The 26474-nt window shown below is 32.2% G+C and overlaps 3 protein-coding genes and 1 long non-coding RNA gene across 6 annotated transcripts; 2 read left to right on the forward strand and 2 right to left on the reverse strand.

The window, feature by feature from the left end:
• Positions 1 to 699: 699 nt before the first annotated feature.
• On the reverse strand, positions 700 to 8234 carry LOC105166379 (uncharacterized). The gene is made up of 9 exons (XM_011085716.3): positions 8153 to 8234; positions 6804 to 6888; positions 4742 to 4816; positions 4594 to 4630; positions 3532 to 3615; positions 3381 to 3441; positions 2632 to 2738; positions 1812 to 1877; positions 700 to 1051 (listed from the first exon to the last, which is right to left on the reverse strand). Exons 1-9 carry the CDS (start codon positions 8232 to 8234, stop codon positions 944 to 946), a joined length of 705 nt encoding a protein of 234 aa, XP_011084018.1. The 3' UTR covers positions 700 to 943.
• Positions 8235 to 14513: 6279 nt separating this feature from the next.
• Positions 14514 to 15223, forward strand: LOC105166380 (large ribosomal subunit protein eL39). Its single transcript, XM_011085717.3, has 3 exons — positions 14514 to 14666; positions 14788 to 14891; positions 14983 to 15223. Exons 1-3 carry the CDS (start codon positions 14664 to 14666, stop codon positions 15029 to 15031), a joined length of 156 nt encoding a protein of 51 aa, XP_011084019.1. The 5' UTR covers positions 14514 to 14663; the 3' UTR covers positions 15032 to 15223.
• A 3566-nt stretch (positions 15224 to 18789) lies between these two features.
• On the forward strand, positions 18790 to 21615 carry LOC148787529 (uncharacterized). The gene is made up of 2 exons (XR_016066529.1): positions 18790 to 20359; positions 21369 to 21615. It is a non-coding gene; the product is annotated as an uncharacterized LOC148787529 (long non-coding RNA).
• On the reverse strand, positions 21602 to 25441 carry LOC105166381 (F-box protein CPR1). 3 transcript variants are annotated; one of them, XM_011085719.3, is made up of 2 exons: positions 23942 to 25441; positions 21602 to 21899 (listed from the first exon to the last, which is right to left on the reverse strand). In XM_011085719.3, the coding sequence occupies exon 1, from the start codon at positions 25129 to 25131 to the stop codon at positions 23944 to 23946; it is 1188 nt and encodes a 395-aa protein (XP_011084021.1). In that variant the 5' UTR covers positions 25132 to 25441; the 3' UTR covers positions 21602 to 21899; positions 23942 to 23943. The 3 variants fall into 3 exon arrangements, with proteins under 3 accessions (XP_011084021.1, XP_020550855.1, XP_011084020.1); XM_020695196.2 differs by lacking the exon at positions 21602 to 21899 and adding an exon at positions 21906 to 22055 and having other exon boundaries at positions 23942 to 25440; XM_011085718.3 differs by lacking the exon at positions 21602 to 21899 and adding an exon at positions 22057 to 22281 and having other exon boundaries at positions 23942 to 25440.
• Between the last annotated feature and the right edge of the window lie 1033 nt (positions 25442 to 26474).

Consider the following 26474-nt stretch of genomic DNA (forward strand, 5'->3'; position numbering starts at 1 on the left):
TTAGATGAATTCATAGGTGCCACAATCTTTTCTAAGATTAATTTGGGTGCTGTATAGTCCAGATCAATTATAAAAGGAAGACATGTCTAACACGATATTTGTTATTTTGAGCCAACACTATGAGTTTAGAGTGATGCCTTTTGGCATGTATCAATTTCGAAGAAATCAATTGGTTCTCGAGCAGATGCTGTCGTAGGTTACCTGGAGCTTGATGACTCAAGACAGATTCTACTTCAACATATAGCTATTAGGAGGGGCATGGTGATAAAAAATAATTTAGCAGCTTCACAACTACTTATTCAGTAGGCTCATCTTCCACCAAATTCCTAGCGTTGGAGGCTTAGGGGCAAGACTTTTGAAGGGGGGTAATTGTCGGTCGATGGCATTAAGCACAAGATTTCACTTCTGTAACATGCTTTACTTAGCAACAAGACATTTAAGTTAAGGGTTTGTGTCAAATTATACAGTTGGCTCTTAGTTGGCAAGGCAGTAGAATGCTAAGTAAACTGTATGCGCAGTCTTATGATCCATAATTTCAGCAAAACAAAGAATGTAAGACAAAGGCTAGATTGGAACCCACATTATACATTTCCCATTTATATAAAAAAAAATGATAAGCGATGTTTATCTGCTGCCACCAGTTGATGAATAAAATACAAAAACTAAGAAGCCAAAGATGAAAAAAGTGAACATGTTTGAAGTAATAAAAAATCATACAGATGGCCTGCAAAGTACACTCTATTCAAGTATGCTGGTTGAGCATTTAGGATTCTGGATCACCTGCAACCGATATATGTTGTTGCAAGAAACTGATTTACAGTGAATCAACAAGTGAACACTCCTCCACCCTTTTTCTCTAAACATCAAGTTTTGGGTGCATACAGGAAAGGGAAGCTCAAGCTTCGGGATTACCTTATACAAAATTGATCAAGCATTTCCAGGCTCAATCAGGGATCACATTTGCTTTCTGTTTCATCCAATCAACGAAATTATCGAGAAGCAAAGGCCAAGCTTCACAGGTATCATAATTCTGAAGGTCTGGAAAGCTTATCTGCCAAAGTAATATACATAAAATTACTGAAAAACTGAAACATGTCTAAAATGAGCCAAAGAAAACAAGAAAATAAACAACTTTTAGATCTCCTTCATATATGCAGTAAGTCTATTTCATAAAATGAATCCTTCCCATAACTTAGTATACATGGATGAGGTTGTGATGTAAGAGCAATCTCATGAAAAGTCTTACTTAGAGCTTAACCCCAACTCAATCTCAATCACTAAATCTGTTTTATTCATTTAGGATATTTATGACCTAGCCCGATATGTCCTACATCCTAATATGTATAGACCCACAGTGATCATTAGGTTATTTTCATATTTATGATTTATGTTGAATCGTATAATGTAGAAAAATTTATGAATAGTGCCTTCCCATGCTACAGGTACAACTTTGTTGCCGTAGCATTTGTAGGATCTTAAATATTTTTCTCTATCTGACTTTAACAACTTAGTCAACTCATGAGTAAAATTGAATTTTTATTTAATTTGTATGTTGATGTTAGCAAACTCCATTATTAACAGTTAGGTTTGTTTGTCGAATAATAAAAATGACAGGGGTATTATATGTAATTTCTTAAATTATAGGAAATTTATATTTAATCAGACCAACTTTAGGGGGCGTGTTGTAACTATCCCTAATTCAAAAGCTACCAAGAAAAATAGACATGGTGATTAATCATCTCAAGAGACTAAGTATACTTCGTGCAACAAAGTAACTGAATTGAAAATTAATACCAATAACCAAATGGTACCTCTTGGCAAAATCGTAGGAAGTTTGTCCACTGATCCATGTTCAATACCTTGTAGTCACTCTGGGTCTAATGCCAACCAAAAATTGAAAATAAATTTATGTTAAGCCACAGAGGAGCCAATTAGAGAAAATGGATAGTTACACTGTCCTCTCTTGAGGTTTAGTTTAATCATACGTAAATCCCCTATGATTTTGAAAATTACACCTAGTAGCCCTAACGTTTGTTTCATCCAGCAAATAGACTAACTATTAGTAAAATTCACAAATTTTTTTGAAATCAACAAAAAAGTTGAATGAAAAGGCACTTTTATCCTCCATTATCTTACAAACTTATCATAGGTCAAACAAGTATCTTCTGAGCAAACTACCTCCATCAGAGTGAAAATGTACCTCCTCACATGCATTAGCATATGAAGATGTACAATGATAGTTGAGTAAAAAAAGATTTGTTTGACTTACAATAAGTCTGTAAAATTTAATTGAGGTAAATATGAATTTCATTCAATTTTTTATTGATATCAATATATTATGTGAATTTTAGCTAACTGATGGAACTATTTGTTAGACAAAAACAAATACAAGGGATACTGATGTAATTTCTCAAATTATAGACGATTTATATAATAATTAGACCAAACCCCAGGTGATGATAGTGTAGTTATCCAATTAAAAAAATATAAACCCATCAAATAATCATCACAATTTTGTTCAAATTTGTATGAGAACATTCATATCAACTGGATTGGCCATTAAAAGCATAAAACTCCAAATCTAATAAACAATGTTCTAGAAGATGATTGATTATAGTAGTTGTCAGTCACCTTAAGAAATGCAATGAATGAATCGACCTGGGGCTGATATTGGAACCCCAAAACCAGCTCTATTAATATGCAGGCGCTCTCAATGTCTAGGCACTTTTGCTTCTCTTCTAAAGAAGTTGAACATGAACAAACCAGTTTTAGAAAGAAAACAAATGAAGCTCATGACACAAGAATATTAATAACAAACGGGAAAAAATGCAATTTTGGTCCTGTTACTGTAGAGGTGGCACTTTTGGTCCTATTCGATTTTGGATTGTTAATGAGGAATTAAAAAAACAAATTAAACATTTAGTCCAGATTTGATTGAAAATTGGCACATGCTGACATGCGACCCCTTTCATTTGGAGATCTTTAATTTTCTAGCTAGTTTTCTGATGTGATATTTTTGCCTTAGTGATGTGGGACTAGACGTACTAACCCACTATACTTATAGGACTAAAATTGCATTTTTCCCTTATGGATTTCATGACACGCCAACAAAAGTGGTTGAAAAATCGAAACTCTCCAAATGACTAGATCACATGCAAGACACGCAATAAATTCTTGCCAAATTAATTTTTTATGGCAAAATTTTGGGCTAGTTGTGCCATTTTTTCAATTACAGTTCCCAATTGCAATTTTCAAATCAAACATGACTGAAAATGCCACCACCTTATAGTGAGTGGACCAAAAATGGTACTTTTTCCTAACAAAAGGGAAGCCGTACATCTATTCTAAAAATTCTAGGTGCAGATCGTTTAAAGTCTTACCTGTTAAGCAGTAACGGAAAGCAAATTTATAAAAGTCCTCAAAGTTCTCTGATTTCAGGACCTTCCATCAACAAATTCTAAACAGTTAGCCGGCTCATGTTCTCACACAAGCTAAAACATCAACAATGATATATTTACAGGAAGAAGCTACCTCTTCCTCCAATTCTGGCAATGTTTTCTTCAATTTATTAACAGTATCAACTCGAAGGGCTTTCAAGCCTCTTCGCCACTCATCCTGACGATTAAAAAGGGACATGAAAATTTAAAAAATACAATCTGGCCCAAGAACACCAATGCATGCATGAGCAAATAGCTCAAATACCAAATCTTCATGGCATCAGATTAGAGATGGAACCATACTTGCAAAAGTAGTAGCCTATAGCGGAATGATAGGAAAAATGTATTTTATATCCAATAAGTTAGCCCCTTTGTAATTTTGATGTCATTATTATTGATTGCTTCACATTGCATCCTATAACTCAATTTTCTTTTGCTATTTTAGCACTAAACATTATTTGTGTTATGTTTCTAACAGAAAAATCAGTGAACGCCCCTCAACACTTAATGGAGCTTGTGTGCCACACCTTTAAATAGTTAACAAAGCTCATACTCTGAACATGGTGTTTCCATCAGAAATTTAACAAAAATAATGCTTGGGACTGAAATTGCATTTTTTTTTGAGTTATAGGATGCAATGTTGTGAAAATGAATAACAATGAAACCAAAATTGCAAAGAGGCTAACTTGTGGGGTGTAAAATATAATTTTTTGGTACGATTATACTGACATAAACCAAATTATTCATCAAATGTGCATCATTGACTAATAACTTCAGATAAAAAATTGAAGCACCATGAAGCAACAAAATCTATGCTCATGACTCGAGATAAAAAAAAATAAAAACTATAGTCATGACACAACATATTCATTACATATTTCTGGATGATTAAATGTATAATAAATGAATTTTATCCGACATCTCTCAAGTTGAAACATCACCCCTACATAAAGTGTGAGATATTTAGTACGTGCAACACAAGTATTGGTTGAATCGATTTAATACTATAAAAAAAATGCATAACCCAAAAGGGATATCATATATTAATAATAACTAAAGGACGGTAAGGAGAAAGGGTAACACCTTGAGCAAGATGAAATTCTTAATGTTAATAAAAGCAAAAGAGCTTATAAATGTTACTCATAATAGTTCTCACCTGAGTAAAATATCCCTGCTTTTGAGCGTTCATTTTCCTTAAAACAAATGAAATTTCTTTAGGTTCAATTTGATAGCGAAATGTATGGTATATCCTCCAATAAATATTAGAACTATTGAGGTCTTTTTGAAATGCAGAAATAACTTACCACGCAAGCATCAAAATCCTGACATCCGTATAATCCACCTCTAAATCAGAGCATAGTGCCTCAATCCCTTCTGGGCTGTGCAGCAAAATTAACAACATTAGACATTCGATCTTTTGAGCAACCTAAATTCAGTCAAAGAGGTCATGTCTACTACTGTATAACATTTAATATGCTATGTAAAGAGAGTTGCACGAAAAAATACCATATAAGCCAGTATTACAACTATGTGTATTTCTTATTATAAGCAACACAACCCCTTAATAATTTTCTACCAAGATTTCCCTCATTTGATCATTGTACCATATAAAAAAAAAAAAATCTACATATCCAATAACAGAATATCCATTATTCCCAAAAGCTTACCATTTTGTCTATTAAGAGGGTTGCAACATCCCTATGATGCATGGATTATGGGGAAAAAAAACACGCACATGAAAATACAAACACAAGATATGACAATTTTCAAAGTATGTAGATATAATACGGGTAGAACATGTTAAATATGCATATACGAGCAACAACAACGACAACAATAAAGAATATAATATTAAACCACTACCCATTCGCAAATATAAGTTTCTTAATCAGTCATATTTAACTCGCCTTTCACTTTTAAAATGAAAAACTCTATCTTTTCAGATATAACCAAAAAAAAAAAAAAAAAACTTACATTATTAAATATCAATATATTATATATGAAAAATGTCAAACATTAGTAAGCCAATAAATGTAAACCCAATATAAGCTAGCATGTTTAGATTGTTTAATTAATTTTAACCTTAATATCATTTTATTTTAATTGGTTTGACATATATTTTTTTAGAAAATGAAGCTTAAAAGTATAAGGGAATGATAGAGAACTAAAAGAAATCATGCAAAAATATCGAGAGTAATTTACTATCTTTATGTTTTATTTTAATTTTGACCCCTGATTTTTGCAAAGTATCATAAACTAAAATAATATATAAAATGTAATAGATACTCATGTTGGCCATATCCTATACCTTAGCCATTTTCTTCTTTTCCTTTTTCAGTTTCAAATGCTCAAACCTGCATCCGGAATCTTTTCATATGAAAAAGTACTTGATCTAGTATCTAGATTTTTAGGAGTATATATGCATCATTGATATAAACCATCTAGAACTCATTCCCTCTTTTTTCTCCTTTCAGTAAAATCTGTGATTTTCTTCATATTTTATCATCACGTGACTAGATAACTCGTCTAACTAAGATAAAGATAGAAACGACATAAAAAGAAAGAAATAATGAATAAAAGGATTACCAAAAGAAACAAACAATGTAGATATATTTTATGTTAGTCAAAGTTTAGTTGTATATTCTTGGTAGCCTTTGTCATTGAAGATTGTATTTTAATAATATAGTCATGGTTTCCATGATGCATGTTCTCAGGCAATGTCGAACAAAAGAGTAGTTTTTCTTTTCTTTGTTCCACTGATCCCATTGGTGTAACTCAGATGTATAAAGCTCTTGCAATTTTCTAGAAACTAGGTTTCCTGATAAAAGTTGTGAGCCCAATCGATGTATAACCTAAACTTCTAATAAAAACATCAATACAGGGACTTGTAACCCATAGGCATGTGAGAGCAATAGGAGAATTTCCAAAATAGATAAAAACCAACACATGTTTATAAGAAAAGTAGGTCAATTAAAACCAGTAAGATGTCAAAAGTAGCACATAGGAGGTGGTGCTTAGTTCATAAATATGGGCATATAATGATCATACGAGATACAAATGGACACTAATGGCCACTTAAGTTTTAAGCAGATTCCATAAATAACACAAAAGAATTTTAACTACCAGAACTTTGAACAACTTATAAAGCATCCGTTTATAATCATGTTGAGCAATAGTGTATATGTAGGCCTCCACGTATACAAATAGTAAGCAGCTCTATGAGGAGGATGTTTTACATATACATATATGTGTGTGTGTGTGTGTGTGTGTGCGCGCGCGCGCACGCATAGAATTGCCACAAGTATGCAAAACAAAAGACAAACATCCTAAGAAATAAAAGCATGCCGAAAACAATTGAAAACTCACTCAATCATGCTTGACAATTTATTAGCATATTTGGTGTAAAGTTCATCAATACGTTCCTGCACCTTTGTTGTAGCTTTACTCGATGCTGAAAAAAAATATGCAAGTCATCAAACTAATAATGGATTGTAGATGTAAACATTGTGGGATAACCGTCCCCAAGATAAACACAATCCATCTCTCTGAGATACTAATAAATGTTCATAGTAACACTACTTAGAGTATACCAAATCTCTAAGTGAGGAACATGTTCCTAAAATCATAAGGTACATGTTCTAGAGAAGTTAAACTATAATTAAAAGTTAATACAAATACTATAGATCTCACATTAGTTCAGCTCATTAATCCAAATATTTTTAAGTAACTACATAGAATTGATTAGTGCAATCTTCGTATAAGAAGTTCATGGAGTAATATGCCATCATGAAGCAAGAGGCAAATTCCAAATCACTCTATAATTTGTTCTTTAAAATATTCATACGTATTGAAAGATGAGCAACCAATACATTAAACAACCTACAAATATAACCAACTTAGATTAAGAAACTCTTATCCCAAGGAAATTCAACCATACCTACCTAAAATAAAATATATATATATATATATGAACTATAATATGACATTAGTAGAACCCTACAATCAAAAGCTTACTATCAAAGTGGAAGAGTTTAATATAGAGTTAAAGACCATACATCAATACCCAATAATACTGATGTTGGATTGAAGCCTCAAGGCTACATTTGCAACTAACTCAGCACACCACCCACAGGAGCTAGCATTCCACTAGCTTAACTTGGCACTCGTGGAAAATTATAGTACTAACATCACCACCCATGTCACAAGATTGAAACTACACGAACCGGTGGATGGCTCTAATGCCAAGATTATTATTTTGAAAGAACCATATCTCAAAAATTAGGTATTCAATGGCAAAGTCAAGTACTATATAAACCCCAGATTATTACCTCATAATACTGAAGTAGGATCTATTATATTGAAGTCGCATCAAAATCCCATAACAGGCCATTAGAATCATGACAAGCTGCTGACTTATTTATTGCTCAATTTCAAAATTCAACATCAACTTAGAGTTACTAAAACCAATGGTTTGTACCAAGAATCATTTATACATATTGTATATTCCTATATCATATTCAATTAAAAAATAAATTCAATTCTCATTAGACCCAAAACTTTTTCCTTTGGAAGAAATAGAAAACAACTCAATCAAGAATGAGCACCGCAAAAATATAAGCTAGAACCAACAATTACATTCAATATATGAAAAAACACATAATTTTGAGAAAAATAATAAATCAAGAAAAGAAAATAACGTGCAGAAGAAAATATACCAGAACGAACAAAATCCATGCGGGCATTTTTGACAGATGCAGAGCTTTGATGATCTGATTTTCTCTTGGATGCTCGGGTCATTTTTCTATTTGTTCTTTAACAACTTCTTTAATTTTTCTTTTTATTTTTCTTCCCAATTTAGAGAATAGGGGTTAGTTTTTTCTGAGGTTTTTTTTTTGTTATTTATATGGATATTATATCTTTTTTTAAGAGAGGTGGGGTGGTAATGTCAAGAGCACGGGTTTTGTAACGGCTGGAATCAAAAGATGGTTCATTACGATAATGATAATTCCAGAACAAGTTCTCAAATGCTAGAGAAATTTTAGCATAATTAGACAAAAGTACACCTTTTGCTTATTCATTATTTTTTTTATTAGAAAGTTTGCTCTACTCCTTTGCTCCAAATCTTATTTCCCCTCAGAACTCAACTAATATTTTTTTTAATCTAAATTTTGATATTCCATTATTTCAAATATTGATATTTTGATATACTTTTTGAACTATCACTTACATATATTATTTCATGTGGTCAATATTAATCTATCAACTATTATAATAATTAATATATTTATCATCAATAATTACAATTAAAAATAGATACAAACTCGCAATACAAATATTCATAATTTTAAATTTAAATTTTACCACTAAACTAGGCCCGATCAACATTAATATATATTGGCATTAGAATTAATCGAAAAATCAAAATAGAGTAAGTTAATATTGTAAAGATCGAACAATTATTTGGGATTTGTGTTATCTATATGTAATGAAATATCAATATCGAAATCATCCAAATAAGCAACATGTATGCTTAAATTTGAATAGCCACTTTGAATATTCTATTTTCCACGTAAGAAACTATTTTTTTTTTATTTAAATTCAAATAAGTTTATGGTTGTATATCTTCATCGAAAAGATTCACATCTTTATTATGATATATTATTTAGTAATATAATTAAAAATTAATTTTGATATCTATTAATACTTTTATACTTTATCCAATTCCAATAAGAAAAGTTTCTTTTGAAATGTTATAACCTTTTATCCTGATGGACGCATCATTTCACCCAAAGGACATACTATTTCACTCAAATGGATGCGTCGTTTCATCCAAAAGGTTTCACCTAATGGACACATCATTTCAACCAGAGGATACACCTATTCGGTTGATTAGATATGGTTGGTGATGATTAGGCTCCACCAACTATCATCCACGTGTCACAAATTTGTTATGTGCCGCACATCGTAACCAAACCACTTATTACGATTTAATCTGATCGAAATAAATTTATTATTTAATTTATCATTCACCATAATAGATTCAATATCACTCTTGATAGCCTCTTTCCATCCAGAATGGAGCTACTGGACTCGACAATACTTCATTGATTGTTTTTGGTTTATTTTCTAATAAATAAGTTAAAAAAACCACGGCCAAAAGTTTTAGCTACTTTTGCCCTTTTGTTGCATCTGGGTTTCCCATCTCTTTGATGATCACCATTTGCAATTTTATCAGTTTTTTTCTAGAACTTTCTTCTTCTTTCCTTTCCTTGCAAGAAAAGATATTTTTAAAGAAAATAATATTACACGATTCAATTATCGTATTCTCATATATATCAAGGATTGTTGATTTGTGCACTAAGAAACCACATGCACTACTATTATTTACATATCCAATGAATATGCAATCAACGGTTTTTGACCCTATTTTTATTTGTTGAGGCTTCGGTTCTTCTACTTTAGCCAAACATCCCCACAATTTAAGATACTTGTAGGAAGGTTTACGACATTTCCAAAGTTAATAAAAAGTTTCATGTTTATCTATATGTAGATGACATATTGATAAGCAAGCAATCATGATATTATTTTGTTTACCAAGAAAATGTTAGCAAAATATTTAGATATGAAAGACATGGGTTTAGCTAACGTAAGATTATGGATCAAGATTTCTAAAACGTCTTATGGGCTTATCTTATCACAATCTCATTATGTTGAGACTATACTTCGAAAATTCAAGACTTATGATAGTCCACGTGCTAAGACTCCTGTAAATCTAAATCTACACTTAGCAAAGAACAAAGGTGAACCCGAAGGTCAACTAGAATACTCAAGAATAATTGATAGTTTAATGTATATCATGAATTGCGCTCGTCCTGATATTACATATGCACAAAGATTGTCCTCCAAAAAATTATGAAGCCAATCAATGTGTTCTCCAACTTTATTTAAAATTATAAACTCTGATTCCATATCGAGACGAGCTATACAAGTTTATTTTGAGAAATTCCAAGACACAACACCACCTCCAATGGTGAATACAAAACCATTTGTGGACTTAAGTGTTTTTGGTGTCAAATATCCAATTTGACATCAGTTTGTTGATTGAATAGGCATTATCTTAATGAGTGTATTTTACGATTTACATTAATTTATTAATCGTTCTTGAATATTGAATTTGACATTTCTGTTCACCTTAGTTCTTTGCTAAGTATAGATTTTGATCGCATGAGTCTTAGCAGGTGAATTGTCATAAATATTGAATCTTCTAAGTACAGTCTCAACATAATAAAAATATGATAAGACAAGGTTATCAGATGTTTTTAGAGATCTTCATCTCTGATACTGCATTAGTTAAACCTTATGTCTTTCGTATCTAAATATTTTGTCAATACTTTCTTGGTAACCGAAAAAATGTAATTTTTCTTTTATCAACATGTCATCTACATATAGATAGACTAAAACAAAGGAGTTGGAAGTGCCTTTGACATAGACACATTTATTACACTCATTGACCTTGAAGCCTTGACAATATTGTTTCGATAAATTTTGTATGTCATTGTTTAGGAGCTTGTTTATGCTTATACAAGTTTGCACAACTTCTTCTTCCTTTTTTTTTTGCCAGGAATGACAACTCTTCATATTGTTCCATGTAGATCTCTTAATCTAACTCACCATTTAAGAATGATGACTTATGTATATTTGTGTTCCTTTGGTTGAAATGATGTGTCCATTGGGTGACACCCTTTAGATGAAAGAATGCGTCCATTTCAATGAAATGATATGTCCTTTGGTTGAAATGATGCATCCATTCAAATTAAAGGTTATAACCTTTTTAAAGCATCTTTTCTGATTGGACATATCCATTAAATGATACCTTTCCATCTTTTATAAATAAGTTCCCCTATTCACTTCATTTTTATAAGTTCATTTCATTCGACATAGAAAGCATTTCAAAGCATTTCAATATGTTAGCAATAAAAGCATATTGTCTTTTATTAAGAGAGTTCCAAAAAATTATTTGGTTCATCGTTTCTCAAAGTTTGTGTGCTGCTACTTTGAGATTGTAAGTCGTATTTTGGGAGACAAATTATCATTTTCCGTTAGCATCAAAACAGGAAAATATTGTCTTAAAGATAAAGAGTCTACTCTTGCCTCGACTTCATAATACATATCCCATACTTCCAACAACATTTCCTCACAAGCAAAGAAATTTCCTCATTGGCGCCAGCCTCTGCTTGACAAGCTTAGAGCCCATTTGGTTGTGTTTCATTTTCATTTTTAGTTTCTAACAATTGTATTTGTATAAAAATATTTTATTGGTTTCCGTGCGAAAACTGAGAATATGTTTGCATTAGTTATTTCCAAATATAGGTATATAGGTGTGGGAATTAAGAATATAGATATATGTATCTTTGATGTGACAGAAATTAATTATGAGGATTGACCAAAATAGTTGGGAGAGATTTGAAACAAGAAAAGACATATGACAAGATAAGACAAGTATGGCCAATCCATGTGACCTATAATTTCAAAAAATTCAATATTAAAATATGAATGCATTCTCAATGAAAATGACTTGACCAAACAAAATCCCAACTACCCAAATAGTGAAAAGTGAAAATAATTTCATTGAAAATACAACCAAATGAGCACTTAGAGTTTTCTATCACTACCAAGCTTGGACGCTTGTTCCACTCCAACCTAATGCTAAAAAGTCTCAAATTGGTTTAGGTGGTTACGAAATAGCTCTACTTGCAAAAGATTATCATTAGTCATCTGGCATTGACAATTGTGACAACTTTATCCTTTCTACCAAACTTACAATCGTTCGCATCATCCCACTTGTTGATCTAACAAAAAATTGGTTTTTTCGTCAACTTGAAATCAATGCCTTTCTTCACGTAAATCTTCATGAAACAGTTTACATTTTTCAACTTTTAGATTTTCTTGATCTCTATTATCCTCAATATGTTTGTCACATTGAAAAAGCCTTTTAATGGTCATAACAAGCTCCTCATGCACAATGTTAAGTAAAAACCTTATTAACTTAAAATTTTTCCTTTTTTTATCATTCATAACACCTCCCTGGGCACACCAACTTTTTAGCTTACAGAGATGATATCTGAATTATAGATTTTTCTCGTCTTTCATTCAATAATACTTTTTTAGCATCGAAGCTACCCCGAATCTCATGACCTTTGTTTCACTCAAATCAAATTCACTAAGCATTTCAACATTGAAACCTCATGTGCCTACTCAAATAGCACCCACTCTATCTCTTTCTAAAAATCTTGAAATTACTTTTTCGAGTATCAAATCACCAATATTGTTGCTCTTTCATATATTTGAGTACCCTGCCTTAATGTTTAGCTTGTTGTTAAAACAATTCTACTGAAACTTGAACCCATGACTCAAAAAAATATTTCATAAAGATTTGAGAAGAAGTTTGATATAAAGGCCTAATTGGTCAAAAGAAGGACAACTCAATATATTTAAACTTTAGATAATACGAGGTCACGCCTTATCAAAGACACGTGTGCAAAATTTAAATATAGAAAGGAACCAAGAAAATCTCACTTACGGTCCTAAAATGTAGGGTGATTTGCAATATTAGTTATATTTTTTTAAATAGTCAATATTAGTGGGCATTTTGGAAAAACTCTACAAAGTTAGTTCCACCGTTTCAGTATTAGTCCCACGCTTTAGAAGAATATTGCAAAATTAGTTTCACACTTTAGAATAACGTTGTAAAGTTAGTCCCAAATATTACAGTTTTTTTACGGTGGGACTAACTTTTCGATGTTTTTTTAAAGTGTGGACTTATATTGACTATTTCAAAAAGTATGAGACTATTAATGCAAACCACCCTATACTTTGGGTCCAAAATTACAATTTTCTCGAAATGGGTCTTTTCCTAATCTTAAAAAGTATGGGTGGCAATATCCATTCCACCTCACCAACCTAGTTTTGAGTTCGATTGGGTTTAATATTTTATAATATGGATCTAATATGATTTTATTCAAAAATAAATTTAAATAAATTATGGGCTCTACTGGGTTTTAAATGGGTACTTAATGTTTACTTTTCTAATAGTTTATCAAAAGTTAGTTCAGTGATATAATAGAAATGATGAAAGATATTTTCATATTGGTATAAATTATAATAATGGTTCATTATAGGTTCTATATGGGTTGATGATAAGTTTTAAATGGGTTGATAATGAATTGGTCATATATTTTAAGTGGATTGGGATGATTCCTATATTGGTTGTTGATAGGTCTTATATGGGTCTAACCCTAAAGTTTATTTAATTAAATTTATTATTCGTCAAATTGATTACATATAACTACTTTCATATGTTCTATTTTTTTTCCATATTTTTATTAGACTTAAATTTACAAAAATATATTAAGCATGTTTTAATTTAACTTAATAAAATTAGATTGCACCATGAATCTTATATGGTTGATGATAAGTCTTAAAGGTATCCAACTTGTTATTCATTTGTCTAAATCCATTATTGATTTAATTGTACTATGTATTACTAACTAGTTTTATATTTTTAACTTTTCACATTTTTCATAGAAATAAATTTTTCAAAATATATTTAGTAAGTTATAATTTTTCAAATTAATGAGAAACAAATTAAAAAAAAACATAAAGAATTTTGTAAAATAGTCAAAACTTGCAATCATATGTGACCATTCAGAATATTTTTTAATTAATTGACAGTATGCAATTATATTATAAATTTTAATAAACATATCAAATATCAATATCTAATAATATTATTGCGATTGAAAATCCACAATTCGATTTTACAAATAATTATGAAGAAATTGATTGCACAACTATTCAAAAAATGCAATATTTTGTCATACGTAAGAGTTTTTCGTTTTATATTTAACAAATGAATCTTTAATTTAAAATAATTAGTTTTGATAAATAATGAGTAATACAAATTTAGTCGTATTATATTACAAATTGCAGTAAAAATATTGTCAATAAGGAATAGATCGATGCAATGTACCGTATAAAATTAGAACCATTCATTTCTTGGGCTTCCATAAAGCGCTAGAGAAATGGGCCAGCAGCTGATTGGCCCATATGTCTTGGTTAAGCCCAAACATTAGAACAACATCAATCTCCGTCTAGGGTTTCCTTACACTTCCCCTCAAAACGTGCATTTCTGCTTCTCAGAAGACTTTGAACTTCCCCTTTGCCAAAATGGTAGGTCTCCCTCTCTCTCTCTCTCTCTCTGTGGTGAAGAGAACTGTTTTGGTGATTGAATGAATATTTGCAATTATTCTTGTCTTTTTTGTGGGAAAAAGATTAATGTAATTGTTTACAGCCGTCGCACAAAACGTTGAGGATAAAGAAGAAGCTGGCGAAGAAGCAGAGACAGAATCGACCTATTCCTTATTGGATCCGGATGCGTACCGATAACACAATCAGGTATATTTGTTCTTATTTCTTGCTAATTTTTATTTTTATTTAATATTGACGGTCTCTTAGAACGGAAACGGTGTATATTCCATGCTTGCAGGTACAATGCGAAGCGCAGGCATTGGCGCCGCACTAAGCTAGGGTTTTAAGGTCCGCTTGACTTTTAATCAGAAGGTGTTTGGGAGTAAACAGAACAAGAGTTGCAATATTTGTTGGTTTGCTGCTTTAGTTTCCAATTGTATTGTAAAACTCTAGTGAATTAAATTTTGGATATGTTTCTTTGAGAATCTTATGAATTATTTTGAAAAATTTGAAGGATTGTTTGTGTTTTTCGATTCCTACACGGGTTCTTTTTTCTTTGGTTATTATATTTACTGCAGATAATTAGGGGGATGGCCCTTCTTGTTTATGGTATTAGTGGTGGCTTGCTCTGTCATGTTAGACTTTTTTGTTCTAGATTGGTCTCTGTTTCTTGGTTTTGATCAGGCAGAGGTGCTCAGATCAAGTGTTTAAGGCTTTAAGCAAATATGAGGCCTACCTAGTATTGGCAGAATGGTTCAGCAGTTGAAACAAATAAATGGGTAAAGAAGTACTTTTTTGGTTCAATCCAGTCCAAGCTATTAATCCAAACGCTCCAAACACCAGATGGTTTCATGGCTATCTCGTAGAATTACCAAGTAATTTGCTAACTTCCTTTGTCATTGATGATCTGTTCTCTTTTGCTCATTTATCTCAACTTCACTTTTTTGTTTGGTCCATTCTTTTCCTCTAATAATTTTTCTTTTCATATATTGGATTTTGCTTCTCCTGAAATAATGTTAGTGTTCATTGATTTGATGCCACGTGATCTACCATTTCATGTGTGATTTGCATGACTTTCACTCATGCTTGGTGCATTCTGTGCTATATGAAGAATACTTTCTCTAAATACCGGTGGTTAATATTCTTCCTTTTTTATAATTAAAGTTGGTTATTGCCTTCTTGAAAAAGAGGATGTTCCAAAATTTATCCAAATTAATCACATGTTTTATTTAAGTGCTAAAGTTGTTGATATTGATCCAATACGAAGGTACGAGTCTTGAGTTTAGCTGATGCAGTTTTCTCAATGTTGAATTTATGTCAGTTTTTTCAATTGAATGAGCTCATTAAACAAGCCTGTTATCTGAGTGATGTAGGGATGGCGGAAACACTCGTTTGATTCATCTTAAAACTTGAAATATGTCTGAAGTCATCAAATTTTTGTGGCTTGCTGAAGGGCAGTTCATGTTACAGTAATGTAGAGAAGTTAGCCAAATGTGTTTGTTGGCGTTTGTAATGTGAATGCAGCTTTCGTTTTATGTACTTATAGTCATGATGGTCCAAGAACTGGGGATTTGATTGAGAGCCATTTAAGCCGAATGATTATAACTTTGGGTGACCTATACAGGTTTATTTTGTAGGAGCTTTATGTAGGGATGGCAATGATCAAAACTCAGGACCCATTGGGTTGGATCCAGTTAATATTTTTTCAAAAAATAATACTACTGTAGTTTATGTCGTGTATTATTGAAAGGTTGCTATTTTTTTTTTAAATTTATATGTGCATGTTCTAGGCTTTAAAACATAAAAATTGGAATATGGGTTAGTTACTATAATGCACGGAACTTCAAAAAAGTACTTGATGTAGTATCGGATATGGGCATGCCTGAACACGCGTCGGATGTGGCATCTATCTGTTCGGAAAGATAAAACAAAAAAGGAAAAAAACGACATGATGTTGGATATGTCACGCACACTCCTATTGGTGTGTTTGATATATTTTTCGGACATATTTAATTTTTTATATTTATATAATTTCAAAATGATTTGAGTTGTCTGCTAAACAAAAAAAAGTTCAGGCTTGGTAAAAAAAAAATTATTCACTTATATCAGACTAAAAGTTTTGGAACGAAATCACAAAATTTTAGAGATGGTAGTGATTTTTTAATTTATTTGAATTATTAATTTCTTTTTGTTGTACTTCTAAAAATAAATTGATTATGTATAATTTTGACCGTATTTGGTTAAAAATGTGGGTGTGAGACATACTTATTTTATATTTTGTCTTGATAATATGTTTTAATTTTATGAAAAATTTAGAATATATATAATAATGAATAAATATATTATAGAATAGAGGTTTGACATAATTATAAATATCCCGTTGTTTGAAAAATTATTAATACTCTCTTGATTTTAACATCCGTCTAAAAATAAGTTTATTTCGTTAAGGTTTTATCAAATTTTTGTGATAAACCGACCAAAATGCTCTTTTAAATTATAAATTATAATTATATATATATTTTAAAAATTTTTAAAATATTTTTGTGAACTTATATAGCCTTTAGATTATTTATTTTACCCATTGTCACTTTTTTTATATTTTTTCAAATAACTTTTGTTTTTAAAAAAAAAATAACAAGGATAAAACAGTAATATCCACTTTACCGTTTAAAGGCTACATAATTATTTTCTATTTGATGGGGTACTTGTAAATTTTCAAACAACGAAAAAATATTTATAATTATGCCAAATTTCAAAGGATGCGGTTTTAATTTACCCTATATCATATATAGCCGTATCGTGTTCATATCGTATTGTGTCCGTGTTCATTCAATATAAGTTATTTTTAAACATTAAGTGGTTTATAAACTATTTATATCATTATTTTAATTTATAAAATATTAAGTTTATGAATTATACGAAATCATAAAAAAATTGATGTACAAATATCTTTTATATGAATATATACAAAATAAAAATAAAAACGATATGAGACCAAAACCACTAAGATTTGAAACCATCGTGGGACTCGTTCAATACTTGAAAATCCGCTTCAACCGGGATGGGTGCAGGATTTGCTTCATGTATGTATTTGTTGGTTTTGCTTAAGCTACCCCTAGCGTTGTTGAATTTTATTTAGGGTTAATTACACTTAAACCTCATAAAATGTCAAATTTTACTTTTTCCGGAGAAGTTTTTAATTTAAACTTACATATTTTCAAAAAATTCACGTTTTACACATAAGTGTCTTTTATTAGAATTTGAACGAAAAATACTGATATTAGGCAAAAATAATTGCATAAAGTTTCAATTTTATTACTCCTCATTTAACGTTTATGTAATAATTTTATACTTATTAAAGAAAAATATAATGATGTTAACCTCACTCTCTCTATATGTATTATATTTATTTTTTTATAAGTACAAAAATAAATATGAAAATATTTAATGAGGACAAAATTAAAAATTTATTTAATTTTTTATTTATATTAATATTTTTCATTTAAATCATAACAGAAAGAGATAAGGTAAATCATAATAGAAAAAGATCAGGTGTAAATTAATTTTTGAAAGAGGGTGTAAATATAAATTTAAATACTTTTTGAGTGAAATATAAATTAAACATTTTGGAAAGAAGTCTAAGTATAATTGAACCTTTTATCTAATACGTGTAAATTCACAATTTATATATATCAGAAAATCGAACCATTACTGAACTAATTCTGATCCAAATTAGGCAATGGATCTTGTGTTGTTCAAGAGAAGCATCAGAGAAAATTGATATTGGGTCCATACGCACATACAAAAAGTGATTATAATTTATTAACTTTCGTGTCATCTGTTTCCATTCAATTATATGTTGGTTTCTGCTAACATCTATATGTTGGAATAGATAATCAAAAAGTCAATTAAATTGACGAGTTTTTAAATCATTCAAGTAATTTTTATTTAAGTAATATTGTCCCAACAAATATTGTAAATATTTATTCTAATAGATGTGTTTGTTGTGCTTACCAATTACGTTAAGCACTGCTTTGACATCACAACAGATGTCCATAGACCACTTAATAACCCATGTAGTTGGGTTGCACATTGGATGGCGGCTATGAAACCAATTTCTGAGGGTTGATTTGAAACGTTTCAAATTAAGGACCTCGAGATTTGGGCATCGAGAGTCCTACTGAAACTTGCACTGAGTATTGCAGTCATTGGATGAGTGCCGTGTTTCATCGGCAACAAACATTGGACGTCTATGCAATTTCATTGGATTAGTTAACAAGGTGATCAACTAACTGAACTGACTCATGGGGATCATCACATTGAAACCTCGAGGGCTTGGTCGGTATGACTCGAATCACCGGTTCCGATAGTATGGGAGTAGTACTCAGACTTGAGAAATCACAGCAATCACGTGCAGACGATAGTTGTATCTTGGATCTGCGCGAAAGGTCATTGTGTCACAAACATGATCATCATAAGCCTTGTCCAGTGTAGTAGGAGTATATAGCCAGGATGGTAAATTCCAAGAAGAGGATCCGTTCTTGTCAGTATGTGATAGAGGTATCTCCTATGCACTTGGAGATGGTCCACGCCTTATGAACCTGTAGCCACAATGGTTGATCGAATAGGAAAAAGAGGTTGCTATGTCGAGAAACTTGGCGTTATGCAATCTCAAGTATTAACATAGATGCTTAGTCTAAAATGAGAACCCACACCAAATTCCATGTCCTAAACTAAGGCAGGGAGATGGTAGATGAAAAGACCATACCATATGGACTCGAGAGCCAAAATGTTCACAGGGACATTCACCTAGTCTCTAGTGCCATAGACCATTGCTGAACGACCACCATGGCAGTGAGTTTCCTTGTCAAGGGTATTAATAAATTGAATTTAATTAATCGTTAGTGTTGGACACTAGCCCAACTTTAGCTGAAAGGTGAACCTAAAGCGTCACACACAAATCACCGAGAAAGAACAAGGGATTAATTCCATAAGGTGTAAGTAATTAGATTAGTTAAACATGGGGGTTCATTTGGATGGATAGCCTGGATTAATTTAAATTTTGCTTGTCTTTATTTAATTAATGAATTAGATTTCATTAATTAATAAGAGACAATTTGAATTTGAGTATTTAATTGGATTAAATACCTAGTGGCCTCAATTAAAAGGATTTTATTAAATTGAATTTAATGAAAATTCATTGAGCCTTGAATTTATTTTACATAAAATTGGCCCACTTATTGAGGCCCACTAGCAAAATTGATGGAGGAAAAGTTGACCAAAGAATTGTATTTTTTGAAAGTACTAGTTTGGTCATAATTAGACTCTTCTCCATTTGGAATGGATTGAAGAGTTGTCTTATAGATAATAGAATGTATCTAGACACATTCTTGTTTATCTATTCAAAGTATATAAATATATATTGTGTATAATTATTAGGGTAATAATTCATTACGCAATACAGGACAAAAATTCTTCCTCCTCCATCATCATGTTCGGCCGCCCCCTCTCTTCTCACCAAGTGTGAGATTTTGATCTTGATTCCTTCTAGCAAAGGGATCAAGGGCTCGTTTATTCCGGTGTATTGTGGATCATCTTTGAAGGATTTCTATGCTGGAATCTCGAGTGGACAACTTCGACAAAGTTGCCCTATTGAAAGCGTAAAACTTTAAGAGGTAAGATTCGATTTTACAGTTATGCTCCTCCTCTTATTTTCAACCATAGCATCATATGATTAATTCTTTATTGTTGCGTAATTTTCATATTACATCAAAAGCCTGAGAACTCCAATGGCGCATCCCTTGAATTCGTTGTTTTACGCTTTAATTTTTACTTATTGTATGCATTTAAATTCCTGCTTCCGCTAGCGCGTTTCCAGGCCGTACCACGCGATCCTTTGAGTATAGCCATGACAAATTATGGTGATCAATTGGCAAATTTTTGAGTTGACATGCCATGAGAGTGGAGTATCCATTGATGAGTTTGAGAGACCGTAAAAGATGCCTCTTAGTTCTCCCATTTATAGTCTGCTCCAACGTTTTTAATAGGGTAAATTACAATCACCTTTCCTAAAGTTTGACATAATTATATATTCCTCCTCGTTGTTTGAAAAATTACAAATACCTTCCTAATTTTAACGTTTGTCTAACAACGAGCTCATTCCGTTATGTTTCCATCCAATTTTTGTGATGAACTAACCAAAATATCTTTTGAATTACAAATTAGAATTTTATATATATTTTATAATTTTTTAAAATAATTTTATGAACTAATATTCCCTCTAGATTATTCATTTTACCCACCCTCAAATTTTTTTATTCTTAAAAAAATTGAACAAGGGTAAAATAGTAATGTTCATTTCACAGTCTAGGGGCTACATAATTATTTTTCATTTGAGAAGGGTCTTTGTAAGTTTTCAAACAACGAGATCATATTTGTAATTATGCCAAAACTATTGACCCTTTATTTTATATAAAAATCCTTACCACAGCAAGGAAATTAGGAGTACTTGTGTAGAAGTGCGAAGCCTATCGCGACGGTGCTTAAGGATACGCAGATAATGGGAGTTATATATTGTGGGTAGATCTGTCTTGACGATGTATATATACTATAAAATTTGTATTGGCATCTGAAAACAGAAAAGCTTTCGGAGAAGTTTTTACATAGAATGTATTGTTCTTGTAGGTACTATAAGACCCATATTATGCACTTCAGACCAGGACGAAAGCTATCTTGTTGCCAAGTAAGACTGCATCTTGAGTATTTGTATATCATATCTCAGCCTTCAAATATTGTTATATATTATTCCAAGAAAATCAAAGAAGCTAACTCATAGTGTTCATATTATCCTCTGTTATTGACCAACTATTTAAAGCAATTGTCGAATTGGTCATATCTTTCGAAGTTAGCACTCAGTGTTGTTGATGGTGTATCTAACATTCTCATATAGCAATTCTTACATTCTTTGACTACATAGTTTCTTGTCCCAAAACTCGTGTTTGAAGGCAACAGAGGTTCCTATTCCTGAAAGAGAATAAGCTACTACTGTTTCATCATTTCTAACTTATGCAGAAACATTCTGCCCCACCAATGTAACGACCACGTGATTTCCATGTAAACCGTAACCTAGTGATTGAATGGCGATTTGAATCCAGCCAAATGATAGTTCTCAACAAATCTTATGTCATATTGTGCACAATAAGCTCAGCATAGACCCTGCAGTAACGGTTTGTCTTACACACTCTAAAAGGCTATTGGAACTGTTTGTAACCCATCAAACCAAGAGAAACAAAACAGAAATTCAACTATCGCATGCCCTTGAGGTAGCAGAGAATGTCAAGTTAAGGCAGCGGAAAAAAACAACCACATCATCTGGAAAAAAATATAACTTCATCACAACCATTTTAAGCAAATAGCACCAAGCAATAATACATGGCCAGCAGTACAATGGATGTAAATATACAGTTCTATAATCAGGAAGGAGCCAACCAAAATCCACCAAAATCCCAAATTTGATTCCACTTTATGAAGTAGAAATTGCTCGCAAAATTCAGAAGAGAGATGCAATCAAGTCAGTTTACCAAAAGCGATAGAAAGCCTGCAGACGAGAGTGCACAATTGAAATGTAAATGCCCATAAGTTTATCTTTACCTAAGAAAACCAAGGTCAAAGCCGAAGTACTCATAAACGTGGAATTTTTGTATGCTGACTGCCTAAAGATGATTAGATTCAAAAAAGCGAACATTGACTAGAGACCAAGCTCTACTTATATAATTAGCTTTAAACATTTCGAGGGGAATAGAAAGAAGAAGAACTAATGTTTTCCTTATCTATTGAAGTTGTCAGGGTTAATCATGTCTAATGATTATGATGACAAGTCCTTGATCATGGACGAATAAAAGTGAAGGGACCAATGTGTATGAGGAGAAGCTTGTATGCAGAAAAATGCTCAGTTCATGAGAGTTCAGGTATCAAGAGTAAACAAGATACAAAAAGTGTATCTGCGACTGCATCACATCCAATAGGTCATTTACGATAATTGCTATGCAAATCATAAAAGCAAAAGATTTCCGAAAGATAGGACACAAGTTTATTTCAAAATAAACCATTAGTAGCCTATATACTACCACTATTATATTGAAAGCCTAGTTAGGTACATAAGGGAAACAAACTACTCAACATTTAATTCAAGTATAATCCGGAGTTTTATAAGGATAAGCCTAGATTATGAAAATGTGTGGCATGAGGATTCCGAGACATACGGATAAAATGCAAATACAAAAATCGGCGGTGAAATGCATATTATTTCAACATAATTTTTTGATATGATTGTATTTTCATTATGTTTGAAATTTATTTTATATGTTAGCTATAGTAATCAATTATAATTATTACACAACTTAGAGAAAACTATTTAACAATAAATAGATCTATAAAATAGTATATTTTCTTGTATGATATTCAATAACTTAAAAATAATTCGATACATTTTTCGGCTTAATCGGATATTATTCACCATCTAGCATACATTTAATATATAGTATCCATACTAAATGTTTCCTAGTCTAAGTCTCTGAATATTATTTATTAAGTTCATACCCTGTATATTAACACGAGAGTACTTTAGATTATTCATATGCACATAAATCATAGAGTTTCTGCTAATAATGTTTTAAAGGGCATTCCAACTACCAATGAATTGATTTTTTGCTCTGGGAAATTTTGTCCTTGCCCCTTGATGCAAGATGTCCTACTCTTTCTTCTCTATTTATTGTACCAACTAATCATTCTTCCACTTGCTTTCCTAGCCATATGTGCATGTACACTATCCCAGAGTTACATCTACAAGCCGTTGCACTGTATGAATCCATACCTCACCAGTTTCTTCTCTACCTTAGTTGGGATTTATCCTTTATCATTTATTCTGCTAAAATTCACATCAGAAAAATTTGGAAATAATCATACCAGCATTACCATCTTACCTAAAAGGATTCTTTTGATTTGTGTCCTTGACAAGTATCCTAAAGCTTATGCATATCTCATGTAGCAATCATGCAAATTAAGCATTCCAACTAGGCAAGTCAACAATCAACATAAATAATCCACTTCTTTGGTCTATGGAACTTTATCTCTTTGTTTCAGGGTACGCATAGAGCTTCTTATATTTTTGGTGCATAACATTCTTAAAATCAGCCAAAGAAAGAGTGGAGATACTTCCAAATCTCAGAAAAATAAGAGAACTGGCTATAGTAGTTTACCTCTAATTAACTTTGCACCTTCTTTCTCTTGCTGGTCTATGTGCACTATTACATCCTCCATCCCCAACACCAACGTTTATTCTAACTAGGCTTGCCAGGCATAACTGAGAAGAAAAGGTGGTGGGCCGATCATCGATCCTGATCTTCTTCCACAATCTGGTCCCAAGATCAAGCCAGAGGAACTCCTTTTTATCATGCTGGAGAAGAACCTGACGTTTGCACTTCGAATAAGCTATAGGCCTCAGAGTCTCCACCGCACCAATACTATCCATTGCTGCAACTGAAAACAACTTAATCCACGAGCTTTCTGCTCCATAATCCTCCAGCAACCACACATCCAAACGTTCTATCTGATAGTGGCAACTGAGGATCAAGCATCCGCCCAGCACACCTAAATGCTTTGCAGAAGGCTTCTCCACTCCAGAGAGTTTGGATGGCAATGACAGCAGACGATAATCTTCAGTCCCAAGATCAAGCCCAATAATCAGGTCATCCATGCATTTCAGTGGCATTGTACTTGAAATCCAATGCAATACACCTTTCAGAAAAATTCCACCAGTCAACCGTGAAATCCTATATGGGAAATCCTTGATCCTCCTCCAACAATCCAACTTCAGACTGTACACCACCGTCTCCGACTTAAAACTTCTGTCTCTAGGATCGAATACTTGGGCAATTTTCACAACTTTATAGTCATAAGCAGCAGAGTCATAGCCAAGCCCGCTAACCGAATGATACAAACCTCTCGATTTCTTGCTCACCAGCTTCAGTGGTGGCAATCTGTGGAACTCCCTGATTAATGGATTCCACAAGAAACTAATTCCCTTTGACTGAGAAATTAGCATAACACCATTACACGAGCCCACCGGTGATTTTGCCTCTCCATAACTCTCCAATGGGCTGTTTTTAACAAACGCTGCTTTAACCTTTTTCGCGCCATCCGAATTAAGGGATTCCATAGGTAAAGAATAAAGCCGAGCATCGAGGTCACCTCTAAGAATGAGCTGGCCTACGCCACTGGAGGAGTCGTGGGCCTCGAGGAGTTGACGGTGGACATGCAATTTGATGAAAATCGGATCGTCGATTGTACGTCGCCATGCCTTACATACGCACCTGAAGCGGAGGAGAGACTCGGCGGGCAGGCGGGATAGTATCTCGCCCAAGACTTCGGAGGGAATCTCCTGCATCATATTAGCTGATTTGGGAGTGAAGTTGTGAAAAAGGGTTGGAATAAAAACAAGAATGGGATGTGAGAAGAGGGATCTGAAGGTAGTAGATGATGATTGATGAAGAAGAGAAAGGGCGCAGAGTGGGGATTCTTCAGTGGTTCTTCATTGACTGAGTTTATGCAGAGAAGTTGGTGCTGCAAATGCCAAACTCTGCAATTTCGTGGAAATGTTCCTTTGCATAAAATTAGGAACAGCGCAGAAAAGATCCAAATTCAGAGAACGGAATTGGAGGGCGTAGGCGAAGTCGTCTTGCTGTTCTTTTTTAAGAAAACAGTTGAGTACTTCATCACTATTAATTATTATATGCAGCATGTCGGTGATTGGCTGTAGTTATAAATATATATCTAAGACAATCTTATTCAAATACTTTAGAGGGTGTTTGATTTAGTTTATATATTCATAAGTTCAGGATGACATGCGATCCACGTATATAACATATTTTTAATGATAAATGTATCGTTTATAATTAGCTATGAAAACATTAAATTTTATATTATTATTTGTGTTTTTATCACTGAAATATTAGTACCATAAAACCTCTATAAATTAATAATTTTGGGACCATAAAATTTTATTAATTTAGAAAAATATTAATATTCGATAATTTAATATTTTATTAATTAAAAGAGAGACTTTTTAGATTTAGCAAATTTAGTACATACGTCGTAGGGACTCGAGCTTTCTCGTTCTTTTTTCTTTTCGCTTTCGGATAACTCTGTCGATCAACACTAATCTTTCCCTTGGGTGCCCGCCTATCTGGCCAATTCGTCTAGATCTTCCCCTGAGTGGACGAGAAAGAAAGGATTTCTTGGAGCAACCAGACCGAGGAGCCAACTTTCCCGTATGAGCATTCGGTACATGTATCAGTCCGTGGAAGAGTGAAAGGGTCACCACTACTGAGGATCTCCCCCTCTAATTTAATATTTTATTAATTAAAAGAGAGACTTTTTAGATTTAGCAAATTTAGTACATATGTATTAAAAATAAATGAATTCATATATGTTTCATTGATTATATTCATGTATCAATCAATTCTTTGTAAGTAATTAGTATATTCATTTATAATATTAATTTATTGTATACAATTAACTATTATATTTATGGACGTATGCATCAATTCATTGGAATTACTTAAATACGCAAGTTTACATTAAGTCGTTGCACTTAAATAACTATTATAGCCAATTAAATATATTCATGCATGATGAATAAAAACATATACTATATAAATCTCAATATGAAAATAAAATAATTCGTAACACCCAACCATGTCTTTTCATCTGAATGGCATCGCAAAATCAATC

Source organism: Sesamum indicum, linkage group LG7 (genome assembly GCF_026168435.1).
Source record: "Sesamum indicum cultivar Baizhima isolate 11 linkage group LG7, ASM2616843v1, whole genome shotgun sequence".
Lineage (NCBI taxonomy): Eukaryota > Viridiplantae > Streptophyta > Magnoliopsida > Lamiales > Pedaliaceae > Sesamum > Sesamum indicum.

What these genes read in the sequence shown, in the direction of transcription:
- LOC105166379 (XM_011085716.3), bottom strand. Translation starts at nt 8,234, where the DNA reads ATGACCCGAGCATCCAAGAGAAAATCAGATCATCAAAGCTCTGCATCT. An exon ending in TGCCAGAATTGGAGGAAGAG is followed by an intron (nt 3,442 to 3,531) that starts GTAGCTTCTTCC and finishes TGTTGATGGAAG; the next exon opens with GTCCTGAAATCAGAGAACTT. An exon ending in CATTCATTGCATTTCTTAAG is followed by an intron (nt 1,878 to 2,631) that starts GTGACTGACAAC and finishes GGTTGGCATTAG; the next exon opens with ACCCAGAGTGACTACAAGGT.
- LOC105166380 (XM_011085717.3), top strand. An exon ending in CGTACCGATAACACAATCAG is followed by an intron (nt 14,892 to 14,982) that starts GTATATTTGTTC and finishes CCATGCTTGCAG; the next exon opens with GTACAATGCGAAGCGCAGGC.
- LOC105166381 (XM_011085719.3), bottom strand. Translation starts at nt 25,131, where the DNA reads ATGATGCAGGAGATTCCCTCCGAAGTCTTGGGCGAGATACTATCCCGC.